The sequence below is a fragment of the Rissa tridactyla genome, chromosome Z (genome assembly GCF_028500815.1).
Source record: "Rissa tridactyla isolate bRisTri1 chromosome Z, bRisTri1.patW.cur.20221130, whole genome shotgun sequence".
NCBI classification, from domain to species: Eukaryota; Metazoa; Chordata; class Aves; order Charadriiformes; family Laridae; genus Rissa; species Rissa tridactyla.
The window spans coordinates 8018345-8035906 of NC_071497.1; the positions used below are offsets into that span (position 1 = coordinate 8018345).

General features: G+C 38.4%; 1 protein-coding gene across 2 annotated transcripts in view; it reads right to left on the reverse strand.

The window, feature by feature from the left end:
- The window catches only part of VCAN (versican), a 115354-nt gene that overhangs the window by 50618 nt on the left and 47174 nt on the right, over positions 1 to 17562 (reverse strand). For both annotated transcript variants that reach the window (XM_054186502.1, XM_054186503.1), the window contains exon 7: positions 5652 to 8840. In XM_054186502.1, coding sequence (XP_054042477.1) covers positions 5652 to 8840 — 3189 coding nt within the window. The remainder of the gene's footprint in view (positions 1 to 5651; positions 8841 to 17562) is intronic.

Genomic DNA, 17562 nt, shown 5'->3' on the forward strand with positions numbered 1-17562 from the left:
GTAATTTTTGAAAAGTACACCAAAAAATCTCACGTAGCACATGTGCGTATACTACAAAGAACAGTGTCCAGATAGATATTTGCCAGTGGGCATAAACTAAATAACTTAAAAGAGAACAATGTGGGTACAGGTGCAGACAGATACAAGCCTTCATGCTGCATGCTTTTAAGCTGGCTCTATTGCAAGTGGGATGCTGCCTGGAAATGGTGTTGTGAGGAAGGCTGCTCCTGTCCTTCCACACCATCATCTGGTCTGGTCATAGCACCATCCCGACACCCACAGCCTCTGGGACAGAGCCAGCGTCTTTCCTCCCAGCATGCTGCCAGCGCATTTCCACTCTCCCACGCAGGCGCTCCCCTCAGAAGTTAGCAAAATGAAGGCTGAAAGGGGACATGGTTATTCTCTATAACTGAACGGAGAAATAAAAGTATCAAGGGATAAGTGTCAGGAAGAAAAAAGACCTATTCAAGCTAAAGACAATGCTGGCAATAATAAACACGGGTATAAACTGGACAAGCAGCAATTCAGCCTAGATATTAGAATCAGACTTAAAGAGACCCATGAAGATCTGGGACAGCGCTCCAGAAGGAACTGTGAAGACAACAGGATTAAATGAATTTTAAGACAAGGCCTAAAATGGACCTGCAAAGACTCTATTCTGCTTTCTTTGTTAAGGTTTATGACTATGACTCATTACCACTCCGCATTTCATTCAAATTTCACATGCCCTCTTACACTGCTAAGACAGAAATATGCATGTCAGAGAATTACATGTTGAAACACAAAGGTTTGTAACCTCTTTCCATAAAATTCCACATCTACAAAGCGCAAGTTCCTGCAATTTCATTCTGTTCAAAGCTGGAGGGGACAAGAAACCAGACAGAGCTGGTGTGAGTCCCAGGGTCCAATAAGCGCTTTGAAACTTATTCACTGAGTAAAGACTTTTAAATGTCTCCAGAAAATGCAGGTGTGCAAATTACTCCTGATACAGACAGGACTTATGTTTCCAGCATCCCCTCAACCACTGTTAAACAACACCCCCACAAGCATTTTTCAGCTCATAAAAGCTTTATGAGCTGAAAAGTTCCTTCAGGTTTGTTTCTTTTTTTTTTTTTCAGCTGCTAATCCATTACCTTCCAGCAACAGCATCAGCCCCAAGCACTACAATGCATAGGAGCTACGAATAAAAGGGCACAAGGTGGCAAGTTTTGCATCTTTGCAGTGAAAGACAAAGTCCTCTGTCCTATCTGATGCAACGGAAAGCCGCTAATGTGAAAACACATCGCAGTGCAGGGCTGTTTTGCTTTCTCACTTTCACGAGACGGTCACAATCCCAAGGGAATAGCCTGTTGTTCCACTCAAGTGAATGAAGTCCCAAGATCCTTCCACTATAAAACATGTGCGTGGTCCTTTTTGTAGCTTAAAAAGGGATGTTTCCCCATGCACAAATATATTTTCCTCATTAATTGGACCACCTGCCCTAGGTCTGCCCATGTGCCATAGGCTGTCAGAAAAACCAAGCCGTATATCCCTCATTAATTTGTGCACCTGCCTCATACTTGCTTACATGGAAGTATATGGATTGTCTGTACAATACATTTTCTCAATGAAAACTGTTGTATTCTTATACAAATAAGCAGCTTAATCTATTCAGTGGTGTGGTCTTTCTTATCAGCATTAGAGTGCATTTTCCAGAATTTAAGCTAATGAGCTTGACCTTCCACTAGGCCCACAAATTACTTCTGTTTCCATGGGTAATTTTTTTTATCTAAAAGTAACTGAAACTTTCTTTATGAAAGTCTTAATTGACTGCAAGCATGCATTTTAAAAGCTACGAGTATAACTATTTACCTCTTGGGTGGCATAAGAAAAGAAGTTCTCCAGGAGAACCTTTTTCTTGTCTAATATATTTAAGGGCTTATTGTATTAAAAAATTGAAAATATTTATATAAACTTTCAGTTATATATGGTACTACTTTATATATTAAGGGGTGTGTGTGTGTTTAAGACAGCCTAAAATCCTTGCCAGCATATTTAATTGAGTTTAACCCAGTCAACATTCAATGTCTTTCAAGTGCAGCTTGAGTCTACAGTAATAATGAAGAATAATATCCCCCACATTCCATACATCCATAACACATTCCATAGATCGACTGCACATTCCAGCCCAAGACTTCAAAGCGCTTCAGCAAAGTTGGTGCCAGTTTAGCAAAGGTTTGAGACCGAGAACAAAGGTGCAAGAAATCTTTCACGCTTCTCCCTCTACCAGTGCATGGCCATAGGTGAACCCACCCAACCCAGAGCAGGGATGAGCTGCCCTCACCACGCTTCTCTGGGAGGTAGGACACCCACCGATCACAAAAGGACCCCTGTGCTGCAAGGGATACGCTTTTTTCTGCTTGCTGGGAACTGCTAAAAGTGCCTACATCTCTCAAAACTCCATTCATTTGGCATGACCCTTCTCTTCCATATAGGGTATGAACTATCGCTTATAACTAACAAAGCCTAATAGAACCTCCATGGAGCACTTAAATGTTATTATGCCTAGGCTACAGATGGTAAATGGTGCTGCAGAGAATAATATTCAGCTGTGTTAGTACAATAGTGAGGTTTTTTTACTGTAATTAAGTGATACAGCTGATAGGAAACAAAACATGGTACCGTATTTCCACTGAGCCCTGCTTCGTTATTAAACTGTTGCTTCTGGCAAAAGCCGAATAACAAGGAGGTGAAGAAAGATGAAAAAACAAAATAATCTCATAAATATTTCCAACACTTATGCACACACAAGAGGGAAAATATTATATTCATTTATATACAATACTGTTTAAACAGCAAAACTCTCATTATTATTTCTATTTGAAACAGCTATTATTTGGAGGGCTTTGGTAAGAAAGTTGTCATTTCTTAGGAGGCACTTTTGGACTCTTGACTTGAAAATCATGAAGGCCTTTGCTTATAACCCTCACTGATTATTTTACTTACGAATGCTAAGCTATATTACCTTGAAAACATGCTAAAGCAAAGGAGGAAAAACCTTTATCAGAGATGTGTAATGATGAAAAGTGTATTTCTTGTTCCCATTTAGATGAGAACAAAAAGCCAAAGGTACAGTTTATGTAGTTTCTACATGACTGCGGATCAATTTTCAAACAAAGAGTGATACAATAATAAGTTGAACTATGTCCTAGTGAAAGGCATATGTTAGTAATATTTGCCAAATTCGTTCCTATTCAGCACCTCCTATGTACATTTTTTCAGCACAAAGAAAAGTTTATGGACTGAGGAACAATGAAGTGAAACTGGACTTGACAGGATTTTTCAGATGAAATCTTTCATTTCTGGAGAAAGAAAAGACAAGACTAATCCAAATCCTCAAACAGAATAAATCTTTGGCAGCTCTAACTTAACTTGTGGTAAGTAGATATAGGGTGCCTTTTCTCTGTGGATAGCTAAATGGAGGAATTTCCCCTGTCAGATTCTGAAAACAGGAAAATAAACTCCTTTTTGACCTTGCACTAGATACATGACAAATCCCTTCATGTTTAAAGAGAATACAGATATTGCCACATAGAGAATTTCATAATATTACAAGAAAAAGAACTTTCTTTCTATGCTGACAGACTAAATCATTCCTAAAGGCAGAATTTTACAGATGTGTAGCTTTAGTTCTACTTATAAACACCCCTACACATATGCACATATATACCTGGAAAATGCAAGCACAACTTTGGAAAGTTTGTGAAGATGCAGGAGGCAAATCCTGAAGAAAGTCTGTCCTAAGGACTTGATCACCCAAGTGAAAACAAGAGTAGCTACAAAGAGTGGCAATGCATTGATACACTGTGCTTTAGATAATCCATCTTGAACTAATTCCTAATTTAATGAATCACGGTATCCACACCATTCTGAAAAAGTATAAAATAAGATTGTCCTTGATGTATATGCAGAGATATCCTGAATCATACACCTTGTGCACTGCCTGAAGAAAACACCCCGTTTCTACATCCTCCCAAACCATCCTACTTCCTTCTGTCCACGTGGAACATAGAGCTGCCCAGCTCAACCCGCTCTACCATATGCAATAAACTGTAGTATAATTCAACAATGTAACACGAAGAACTAGTTCACTACTACACAGTCTAAATGTTAGTTATTAAGCCTCATTAATCACATTTCCACAGGTACAAAATTATTTAATATGTAGCTTAACTCTAGTCTTCAGAAATTACCCTTCTGTTCTGACTTACCAGACTTGTCTCATTTAATTGAGACTTCCAAGACACGGGCAACACCTAAAGCTTCAGACAAAATAATGATAATATACCACAGAAATAAAAGTACTGTTTAAATGTTAAAATAACAGAACTATTATTTTCTGAAATAGAAGGTTAAGCTACCACTGATATGACTTGTGCAGTTTTACATCTTGTAAATATAAAGTAGGATAATAAGCATAAAGGGAATAAAGACACAAAATCCACTGTACGAAAAGTGCAATAACAATACACATGTCTCAAGGAAACTGCTTCTAACTTTTCATTTTTCAGTGGAACTCTACCAAGCACAAACCTGACAAAACCAAAAAAAAGGCTTCCATAACTTATGAATTCTGTTGGATAAGTTCTTCAAAGATATGGAGAACCAATGACAAAACAGTGTCTTATACAACCATTCAACAGCATCGCATACAGTTAATATGACATAAAATGAATTTTTACTGTGTTCCTTCAAAAAATAAAATAATTATAAAATAACTACAAAATAATTAAACGGAATGCAACATCAAACCTAATAGATATTTTGAGCTGTATCTTTTTTGTCAGTTCTTTCATTTTAAAAAATAAGGTTTTACCAAGACATCTTAAATAATAGCCAGTTGAGAGGCTTCTTTAATGTAAAATTGTATAGCCTTCAGCTATTGCATTATGGAGACATATTCATCATAAAACTCAACAGTTCATTGCTACTTCAGGAGTTTCTGTTCTGGATACCCATGGAGTTGAAGCTACATACACATGTACAGTGCCATCAGCTAAAAAATATAACAAAACTAAAAATTAAGTCAATTTGCAAGACAGATTCTGTAAAACAGATTAAAAAAATATTATACTATGCTGGGAAAACGTGCAAAAACCCTTCCCCCAAATCACAGAGGTGCGCTTGTGAATGCAGTACAGTGCCTTAAACTTTTTTAGCTGACTACACCGTACATGGCATTGTTAATTGCTACAGACTAATGGTATGTTAAAATAATCTAGTGCTTCGTTTAGGACTAGTAATGCATGGAATGGAAGCTGTGAAATTAAAACGCTTGTTTCACAGATAGCTGAAGTTAAATCAGTGACTCGACAACATTAAATAAGAAAACTGGACTATAGCCATCATGACTTTTAACAGTAAATACAACCATTTTGTATTCATTCTTACATAGAAATTAATCTTACCCCAAACCATATATATAACATATTTCTGAAGTTAATGGATAGAAAAATAGACCTACCAATATTTAGAAAGTTGCTGTCTAGATAAAACTTGTACTTTGCTTCGTTCAGTGATCCAAGAAACACCTCCAGTATATTCTAAAGTACACCAGTTTATGATAAACTGTCCATTCTGATGGACTGCAGGTCTAAAAGGCAAAATCTTACCTGTATCATTGCCTGTGATTTGAATAACATACAATCTTATGTCATTTCCACTATCAGGGTGTGAAGTAGAAGGAGACACCTCTTGAGGTTGTAAAGCCTCTGTGGCCTCCTTCACTTTGGGTGGTGCAGTTGGTCGTGCAACTGCAGTAGCAGTTGATGCTGTGAAATATTCCTTATCGATTTCTGGTTCTAACATCTTTCCTGTTAGATCATCCTCAGCCGTGGCTTTACTGGGAGAAATAGATTCATCGATTATGATGATGTCATTGCTTGTTACCTCCTCTTCTTCCTCAGGAATGATACGTGGTGACTTTTGAGTAACAAAAGGCTTGGATGCTGATGTAGGCTGTATTTTGTGTACAGCACTAACAGGATGTGTTGTTACATCGCTGAGAGTTGTTGCATTAGTTGAAAACATAGATGTTTTGATTTCTTCAGGTTCTTCTGATACTCCTGAACCTTCCAGAGTCTGGTTTGGAGAAGCTCCCAAAGTCAGATGAGTAATGCTTTCCACAGTAGAATGACCTGTTGGCATCGTATGGGGGGGCAACACAGATTCCCAGCTCACGACATCACTGTCTTCTTTCCTGGTGGGCGTTCCTCTGCTTTCATATGTTTTTGCTTGGGTACCCACAGTTATAGGCATCACTTCAGTGACCTTCTCTTCTTGATCAGTAGCAATTTCAGCTTTTGGAGTCACTGTGAGATGCAAGGTCCTGGTGCTAGTTTCATCAGGTCCCAGAACTCCTCCATAATCTGTGAGCTTCACTGCAGGCACTGATACTTCTGTTGCTGGATATGTCTCATCATAAGCTGAACCTGTCTCATCCTGTCTTTCCTGAATAGCTGTTTGAGATGATTCAAATCCTGGTGCCGTCTTCTGTTCATGTATTTGGGCAGATGTCACAGATAAGGTAGACTCTGTGGCACTATCTGGTTCCTTATCTTGATCTTTTGTGGAGAGTTCCCCTGGGAAAACCTCACTATCTTTTGCAGTGGTTTCTGTTGCTTCTGTATGAAAGATGCCATCAAAAGGAGTCTGATCAGTAACTGGCATATCTCTGGTGACCTCACTCTCTACAGTAACTGGAACTAGGGAAGCATCATATTCTTTCTGTGGAACTGCAGTATCTACCTTTGTTACATCTGTAAATATAACAGATTCCTTTGTCCCTCCAAAGCCAGCTGATGGTGTTCCTTTTCTGTCTTGAAGTGTTGCCAACGATTCCTCCTCAGTTGGTATCTCAATGCTTGTACGGCTTTCTTCTGTCACTGTGTATTTTGAGACCTCCATTTCAGTAGAGACTTCTTCAGCAGGCGCTATTACCGACGTCTCAGTAGCCTCTCTTTGTTCAACTTCTGGGGTAGGAATGGACGTTTTCAAAACATAACCTGATGTTTCATCTGCTTCATGTTCAGTTACCTCCACGGCTGTGGGCATAGCAGTTGGTAATACAGTAAAACGTGAGGAGCTAAAAGACTTTATTGTTGCACTACTTTCATCCACTGATATTTTGGAGACTGTGATCATTTCCATATCCAAAGAGCTGCTTGTCTGGGAGACACCTGTAGTATCTTCACTCTGATCAAAATCAGCTGATACAGCTTCTTCATCACTTTTCGTTTCCTCTGGCTCCATGCTTGTCTCAGTTTCATCTGTAACCGCTGAAATTGGATCTCCTGGATGCTGTGTATTTTCTGTAATTTGCCCTGGAGACGATGTAGGCTCCATTCCAGAGATACCATCTTCTGTATCTAACTCATGTATTGTCTTAGTATGAGATGACTCTTCTGTCACATACCCCTGATGTTTATCTGTCAGCAGCCCCGTGCCAGAAGCTGGAGGAGCCTGTGTGAACTTCTCACTTGCAGAACATCCTTCAGATTCTCCTGCAACACACATAGGAACGACGGTTGTGGCATGTGGGATCTTAACATCCATTGTTCTCGTTTCTGGCTCCTTTGTTTTTTCCTGCTCCTCTAAAATGACTGATCCTTCTGTTTGCTGAGATGAGTGGATAACAGGTGTGGTGCCTTCTCCAAAGTTTTTCGGGGAAAGAGTACTTCCTGAGAAAGCGATGGCCTCAGATCCTATTTGGTTAACAGTTGATACAGAAAAGGATACAGGTATTCCAGATGACACTGTAGGCTGCACATCTCTCAGGTCCTCTCTGCTTCCTTCAGCTGATGCCTCATTATCAAACACTGTCGCAGAACTAAACTTAACAAACGGAGTTGACTCATCTGCTGTGGAAAATTGTCCAGCGGTTACTGCATGCTCATCTATGAGTGTCTCTGATGCAGCAGGCACATCTGATTCTGGGACACTACCAGTAGCCATGCCAGAAACTCTATCAGGCATAACGGTGTACATGCTCTCTCTGCCCTCCCCCTCTGTAGTAAGATCATACTGATCAGTGAACAAAGCTTTAGGGATTACAACAGTTGTAAGTTTCTTGTCAGATTTTGCCTCCATTGACTTTTTTGTGGGTTCTTTTGTTGAGTGGGCACCAAGATACATATTCTCTTTTCTTAGTGAAACTGAAGTCCCTGTCCTGGGAAACTCTCTCCGAGAAGTTGGTAACAAGCTATCTGTAGCTGTCATCATAGGACCCACTTCTATTTGTTCAGTCTGATTATCAGCATCATGTTTTTCTGTATCATCTCCTGTTTCAGTATCTTCCCATGAACCAGTGGAACTCTTAGCTACAGCTGTGCTATCCTGAAAAATTACAGAGGTCAAGAAAGCGTCCTCAATGCTTTCAGACCTACCTTGTTCCTCGGGCAATTCTGCTTCAGAGTAAGTGTGCTCCAGTTCCAAAGCTGCAGATGTGCTCTCTGTTAACCTTGGTGAAACATCATATTCAGTCCTTCCCAGTGTATCGTAAGTGCTTATTTCGCCATCTGTGACAGTCTGAGGTAGAAGGGTGGTTAACTTAATGTTTTCCATAAGCACCTCCATTTCCCTTTTTTCCTCAGCCACGTCAGTAGTCATTTCTGTATCTTCTTCTGTCTCTATGGTTGTTTCCTCCAAAGCAGGGATTTCTGTTTTGGTGACAGCCACTTCAGTAATCGAAGTCTCAAAAACAGGAGGTTTAAGAGTAACCTTAGCAGATGAGGATTTCACACTGTCAGTTTTCAGAGACGTGATCAGCTTAACAGTGGTAGGCTCTGATACGATTTTTTTACCTTAAAAAAGAAAAAAAAGAAGTGAATGAATCATTCAGTCAGAACACAAACAAATGTTATTTTAATTCAGTTTGAATGTTCACAACAAAAACTAAATTCTACACTGAGAATAAGTATAAAGGTCAAAGGCTTTACATAGTTGTTTAGCATACAACAAAGCTTTGAATGACATAAAATAACATATTATGAAGCTGCAGAACATCTAACTTAAAGTCAGATGGAATGAGAAGAGTAGAAGTATTCTTCGTATTCATTGTTTATATAATTACCCCTAGAAGTCCTGATATTACATGAGTACCCATCAGACAGCTAAGTACTGACGAGGGAATATAAAAGTTTATTTCATGATGTCATGAATGAGTGGTACCACAAACCTGTGGGTTTTCTTCAAAGCTTACTGTAGCATGCAACTCATGTATAAAGGGAGTGAAATACCACTTTGGTTTATTTTCAGCACATAATTACAAACTGCGAAAAGGAGCCCTCACAGGATTGAGAGCACGCTTAAGCAACAGGAACAAACATGCCATCAGAAAGTACTGTTTTACAACGCCGCAAGAGATGCTGCCCTGCATTTAAATTATATGGAGAGAAATTTATTATGGGGAAAGGTGAGAACAGTAAACTATAAGATCATAAACTTAATACTATAATGATGTTGATCTTTGGAAAACACTTCAAAGATATACATATGAAACTCCTTCTCACACAAAAGTGCTTCTATGGGAGTGTAGAACATGAAAAGGCAGTGTTGAACCCTCTAAATGATGGGAAGAGTAAGGGGGTACCTATCCTAGATTCACAAGAAACACAAAGAAAGGTCTTTCCAGTGAACCACATTGTGATGTTTTAAAGAATCTTGCTGCCTTATCCCTTCTCCACTCCTTCTGCCACAGATTTCAATCCACTCTGAGGAAGAAATATGTGCTGGCAACCAGGACACTGCAAAGTCTTATATCAGATTTTAAACTCCTGAAAAAGGCGAGTTTGTGCTGAGAAAACAGGATTTACTTGGGAAAAGCCCTAGGTGGAAATACCTTCCCCGGTTCTTCCAGGTTGGTAATCTTCAGAAGGGCAATGGGAGCAGACAGGTGGAAAATGTGAATGTCTTACATCAGTGCTGTTAATTGCTAAGAAACTGAGAGTCAAAAGCCTTATATGGATGTGAGTTAAGAGCAAAATATGTTCCTTTAAATCACACTAAGCATACGAAGAATGCATTAAATGGGCTGCGTATATGAGGACTAACTGCTTACCAGACACAACTGCACCTATAACTTCTTGCAAAAGAAAAGATTGCTCAAATTCTAATAGAGCAAATAAGTCTTTTCCCCTAACATGCAGAAATTAAAACAGTTACAGTGATTTAGAAGAAAATACTGAAGACAAAGTTTCATTATTATAGCTGTGAGTTCATAAAAGAGATCAGGAAATTTTACTGAATGTAGGGTATGAATACCAGTTATCAGGGGCAAAAGTGAGTTCTGAGGTAGGATTTTTACTTCCTGGCACATGGGGATGAAGATGTTCTAGATGATGGTGCAGCCTCTGAGTGACTCAGGACTTGCAGGAGCTAATAGTATGAGCAAAGAAGAGGAAGAAAAATGAAATATTTAGAAAGACTCAATTCAGTCACGTATTTGTGCAATGACAGTTTATACTCAAGCATACACAGTATGTAGGCACAAATCAGTTCTTTTCACACACCCATGTCTAATTAGGTACCCCTTTGATATTTGTAAATATGAATTCCACATGTGTAAGTGAGGGTCACACAAATATTTGTTTAGTTTCACACACCAAGCTTTGAAAATGTCACCTTTGCAAGAGACCTATTTGATTTACACTGAAGTAGACAGTCTTGCCAGATGATGGCTGCTTAGGATTTCTAGAAGAACGGGTAGATTTACAGAGTAGGGAAATGAGGAAAAAGAGATGATGTTTCAGAGAAGTGAAAGTGAAAAGGAATTTGTGAGGATAAGAAAATATGATGTTGTAATGCATAGAAGCAGTGGTGTTCTTTGCCTGCAGAAAGAGGAATGGATTCTTTTCCCTACCATATGTTAAATCTTTTTATGGTTTTACAAAGAAGACTTAGCTACTTATATACTCTTTTTTGTAGGTTAAAACATTCACTTGAGCAAGAAAGAATAAAGTTCTTGAAATCCCACTAAGCAAAGCACAGCCTTAACACTAGTGATTTTGGTGTTTTGGGGTTCTACAACCTAAAGTGGATCTTTATTGCTCTTTTAATGCCTATATGATTCAAGTGTGAGATGGTGTTCACACAACCAAGAATCAAAAAATTCTTACAGATTTTTTTTTCCACTCTACTTGCATAAAGAAGGTTTGAAGGACCGAATTTTACTTCACAACTAGGGAGTGAGGAGTGCACTCAAGCAAGTTAGCATTGTCCTCCTGAGTGGGAGTTGGTAATTGTTTAGTTTCTACCAAAGAATCCACCAATTTGACTTAACAGTTCCTTTTTTATGGCAAAATGGAAAGAAGACAACATGGTCTGATATTCTCACTCCTAACCATAGGATGAATTTCCTTAATGCAGACTGAATTTCTTTTGCAGCCAACATCAAGTACTCATTCAGACCCCAATTAGCATACTTTATGTGACTATCAAGATCAGAAAGAATATGAAAACGTAATACTATCTAACAAAGCTAGACAAAAATGAGGACACATGAGAACAGATTTTAAAATATGTGGAAAAAAAAGGTAACTATTTCATCACTGCTGGGAAATTGTGTGCACTTACTCACTACCATTTATGTAGCTTCCCCATTTCCAAGAAATGTTTGGAAGTCCCAAAAGTTCACATATTTATGCCTGAGATGCAGTTATTTGTTTTTCATGACTCATTATCTGCTAAGTACTTGATAAAATAGGTACACATTTACGAAGTAAACCTGAAAAAATACCAAGCGTGTTTGATTCATTTATATTAATAAGTGAATCAGTAAGTATTAAATTCATATACTTGTATAAGAAAAACACTGATTTTTTAAGAGTTTGTCAATAAACAGACAAATTTTCTCCTCCTTGGAAACTGACACGGGGTTACCAGTGTGCAAAGAGCAGTTCTGGTTACAATCAACTACAGGGCCTCTAAAACTGCTTTGGCATAAATATGGCATATAGGATGTTTCATAGAGATCATTCAGGTTTGCAAACTTATTTGAGTGGATCAAAAAAAGATACTTCTTCAAGGAGAAATCAATCTTTTCTTTTTTCCTGTGGGAAAAGAAAAAACCAAAGAGAAGGTTGCATTTTTAATGGCTGAACATCGGTTTGAACTGTTGTCCACTCCACCCAGATGTTTTGCATTACTGTACTCCTTGCATCATGCATGCAATATGCTATCTCCTTTGTCCTTCTTCTGATTCAAGATATGAGGCAGATTTTCCTAATAAAATTCATGAAGATATTTGCAGCAAGAAAGAAAATTATCTCACCAACAGCCGCTCATATCTAGTTGGTTTTTTAGTCGATTCCTTTTATATTGAACAACATATATGAAGTTGATTTTGGATGGAGTATATGGCTTTGCAGAGATACTAGATTTTTTCACTCTCTGTTTATTTTATGCTTTCACTGTACAGCATTTTCTTCTTCTCTCCTACTACTGTTTAAATAAGAATTCAACATGATGGAGTAACTTCAAAACTTAATGCTTTTTCAAGGAAATCACACTACACAAGTTTTAATTTTGTGATTACCGAATAAGGATTTTAATATATTCTGTGCTGTTTAATAATAATTTCAAGATATCTGAGTGTACTTTCTGGAGGAGAAAATGCTTATTTTAAACATTTTATATTTATTAAACATAATATATATATTATAATTTTTATATATGTATTTTCAGCATAACCAGTCCCACAAAATTTTCAACGATGTGTCTAATCTGAACCACTTGAGCAGTTTCTCTGCACTCAGAAATATTGTTTGTGTGTTTACATTTAGGTATGTACTTAAGAACCTGGAAGAGCATAGACCCTACAGATAGAAAAAGGAATTGTTTTGAGTCATTGCCAACAGCGAAAACAACAAAAAAATTGTTTTAGCTTAGAACACAAGCTGGAAATAGTGAATTCTTTCTGTGAATAGCAGCCAAAATAAATTATTCCAAAATATTAGTAATGTTGAGACAATCAAAATTAATGGTTTAACATCATCCGACCCATTTAGAGCACGATGCCCATGCAGAGAGGGTGCTTTGCTAAATTTTTACATATTTTTCTGTGTTAACTTCTGTTTGCTACTCTGCTAAGTTTTTTCTCTGCATCTGTCCCTTCCCTGCTACCAACTCTGGCAGAGAGGACAGTCTTGAATGTTCCCCTGACTCCAAGAGTTATGCCAGCTGGAGTTTAAAGTACTGGCAGAACCTCCCAAATTGGACAAGTCTAAGAGTAAGAACAGATCAAAAAAAAAAAAAAAAATTGGTGCTATGGACTGAGCCAGAAACCTCTCATTATTACACTGACTCAGTACCCGCTCATTCAGGAAGCAGAAAGGTGGACAAGGGATGTGGAGTTTTTTTCATTACTTATGAGACATGTGGTAGCATAAGGAGGATTCAAAATATGATCCTGCAGTTGTAAGAGTCTCTCTAAAACTCCAGGTGTATGCTCCCACTTACCTACACTGTGATTTGACAACAAAACACTAGCCAAAAGCAACGAGAAAAATAATTTACAAGCCTAAATGCAGTACTCATTCACACTTACAAAATATGTGCAATATCAGAGAAAATGAATGAGATTCTTAAAAAAAAAAAAAAAAAAAAAGAAATTTAAAAGCCATTGGTCTATCTTATTTGTAAGGAAAAATTTAAAAATATAATGAAAGGTCATGCATCCTCTTCACACCATTGCCCAGGGTTCTTCTGTTCCAGCTAACAAAACACTAGAGGCGGCAGCTCTATTAGTTCTGTGAACACAAATACTCTTAGGTAAAACCACTTGCTATTTCATAACTTCTGAATTCAGATGGCTAACGGGGGAAGCATATGTTATCTCCTGGTTTCCCCACATGCAAGTGTAGTTCTGTGGACAAATTATAACCTGTCAATCTATCCACAAAAGAATAATAACAAAATGCATTTCTCTTTCCACATTATTTATAATAAAACTGCGAAGGAGGACAAAAAATTAGTAAGCCTTTTTAGTCAGCTCTTCCTAATGAAATCAGTATCCCAGCACCAAATAAAAGCAACAATCTTTGCTTCCTTACTGCAAAAAACAGTTGAAGAACAGAGAGAGCCAAGATTGTCAGTCAGGTCAGGAACCGACAGCAAAAATCTTGCTGCTTTGCTCTCTTCAGCTAGTGACAAAGGAGACAAATTACCCATATGTCCCATGAGTGGTACTCAGTTCCCACAGCAGTGAATAAAAGTAATAAAAAGAAAACCAATTTATTTTTCCTGTACCTGAACACCTAAGGAGATGCATCTTTTACTTCTTCACCTTGTTGCTCCTAATCCCATCCTTGTTACCTGACCCATTCAGTGATTTGAGGGAATTAAAGGAAAATGCCTTCAGCTGTGTCCTCTTTTCTTTCCTTTCCTCTTTCCCTCTGTCCACCATGTTTGCACTTAGGGACTGTTCTAACGGAACTCAGTTTTTAATGACTCAGGTAAATGCAAGTTCACTGCCTCTGGCAAAAGAACTGTCTCCTCCTGAAGCTCCACCTTCTGAGGCTCCAAACAGTTGCTCCACATACATCAGCTGGATTGATAAATCAGCTTCTCTCTGTTCATATTTTACACAGCGTTTAAAAGGTTAAGCTGCACCCCACCACCACCTCCCCCTTCTCAGGGTGAGCTATTAGTGAGGTCTGTGGCACAGGATTGTTTGAAGTGGATTGAAATCTTTTTGCCATTTTCAGCATGGTCTGACCGACTTTTTGAAATTCCTTCAACGTGCAACTGAAGTAGAGTGGGGTAAGAAACATGCTGCGAGACGTTCGCCTGCACAGCCTCTGTGATGTTTGCCTGTTGCTATAAACCCAGCAGACAGCTTCAGGGATTTATTCCTCCTACACCTGGTCCAAGTTATTACTGGAGATCTCTGCAGCTATGCAGGTCTTGCTAAACTGCATATCTGAGAGAAGCACAGAGATCTACCTTCTTAGCAAAATAATAAAAGCTAGAAAATTGTTATCTGGTGGTAGCTGCCTCGCTAAGGCAGCTTAAGCCCTTCACATAGCTTCACCTTCACAGAGGTGAAAGGAAGCATGAGCAGAGCCAACAGCCTTGCACACACTGTGGTCAGTGCCATGACCTTGAGATGCTTGCCTGCTCAAAGGCATTTTACCCATTCTGATACCAGACTGTGAAACGGTGGAGGACACTGGCTTTATTATGTTCAGCACTCTATTGTGTTTCATTTTCCTCAGATCAACAGTTCTATTTCCTGGGTGTCACCACGCCCGACGTCTTCAGTATTCTGTGGTCATTCCCAAGCTCATCAAAAATCCACAGATCTCCTGTAATACAGTCCCTGACATCAGGCTGGAAATAATTCCCTCATCCAGGAAATAGCTGGGACATGTAGCTACCAACGGTTGCTGTGGAGAAGGACAGAACTGCCTAGTTATTCAAAGTTTTCCAAACGAAGTCACATGCAGCAAAAGGGAAGACAACACTTCTTCTGCCAGCTTTAGAGTTATGCCTAAAAATCTTCTCCTTTCTGCTGCTGGACAAGCGGAGGACAGCTGATGTTTTCTGAGCCTTAGCCTGCAATCATGGTGTCTCGCACTGTAGGACCTCCCAAAGAGGGGCTTTTTTTTCTTTCTCTGTTGAGAAGTCCTCCATAGAAGAACACTGCTTGCAAGTTGCCTTGCATTAGCAAACACCCCTGTCCTAGGGAAACACTCTTACTTGAAATGAGAAGAAAGAGACAGTTTGTGTTGGAGAGGTTTTGGGGTGGGGAGGGGAGAGGTTTGCAGAGTGACAATTATTCTCCACTTTCATCTTACAAAGGTATGTCCTGCTACATTCTGAAGGTTGCTGCTTCCTGTATTTCTTCTATTAAAGTGCGGTCTGATTTTGAGCTCTAGACAGATGAAGCATCAAAGAAAGAGGCCCCCAGTCACAAGAAGCGGTTGACTTGGACGCACTCTTGATGGGGCTGTATTGAAACAATCAAACAATGTGAACTCCATTCATGATGAACATATATGGCAACACTGTCTTAGAACTGGAATTTTCCAATCTCCAGTTAAAATGAAATCATAATGCCAAACCGAAGTGGCATAACCAAAGAGAAACAACAAAGGTGCAGGAAACAAAGTCAAAATGAAAGCACAAATCTGAAACAAAATGGTCAAATCCAGGGCGAAACGGTCAACACATGTTTTGAGTCAAGCAAAAAAATGTTTTGCTGAAAGATTAGCCAAAATCAATATGGGTCTATGAAAGAGTTCAGCTTTAATAAATCAGTGTTTCTCAGCAAAACACAGATTTATCTTTCAAAAATTCAACCACTTCTGTATATGAAGTCCATCAAGTTCAGTTTTGTTGCAGGTTTGTAAGACAATAACCCTATACAGTTTGATCAGTGCATTTCTGGAGTGCAATTTATTCTACAGATACTGTAGTATAAAATGCCCCATCCAAAGCCAGTTGAAGTCTGTGGCAAGATTCCCACAAATTTCAGTAAATTAGACCTGGTGCGAGTGCGAGGCTGATGGATGGAATTAAATAGACACCCTATAGATCTATGCAAGAGCTATTAAATAGGTACCCGTTAAAAATGATATTTTTTTTTTTTGCTGACACAATATTTTATTCTCTTACAAATTAACATAAGTGTTCAGCAACAGTTGTTCTACCTTTTTTATTTTATTTTATTTTTAATTGTAAATAGAAGTCCCATATGTTAACACTTGAAAAACTTTTCCTCTGATGATGGCCTCCAAGGAGTTTCAACTACTTAATCATGTGTCAAACCTGAAACTTTTTCAAGACCCATCAGATACATGGTTAGGTACCTCTCAGAAAAAAAGAACTAAAAAGTCTGGAAGAAGTCTTGCAGGGATAAGAGGAAACATGCGGATAATGTTTCAGAAACTCAGAGCCATGTGGTTTCTGTAGAGTGAAGAACACTTGTGATCAAAGAAAAGAAGGTTTTTTTATTTTTTTAACAAGTTCTTTAGATTTTAAATCATGTATCATTAGTCTGGGACACTTTTATTTTCATAAAGTCAAGACACTCTGTACAATGTAATTTTGTAACCGGAACATTGCTGAAGTTAAAATCCTGAACTTAACTCTATTGTTAAATGTTGTCCAGGTTGGCTGTTTTGTTGAAACTAATGCATATCATTTGTAAGTTGAATTTACTGCTTGGATTACTGTTTTTCATGTATTTTTATAAATATGATTCCTTTTTAAAATTAAGTCAAATGTTCAGAACACCAATTGAATTTTCTTTTTACTGCAATTTAAAATTCATATTTTGAGATTTTACACCAGGGAGACTTTTAGTCACAGGATAGGAGTGAAGACTCCATAAGCAAGGCTGAAGAAACAGATATCACCTTTCTTAAATACACAGTTTGTCTTTGTAATTACTAAAACAGATGCCTGCTTTGCCACAAATCTATTGCTTTAGAGCATGTGTAAATTCAAGCACTGGAGTCATCCTTTCTGTGGCTGGGAGGCATTTGTTTTGGTGGCCTTACTCAAGGAGTGTTACTCATCATG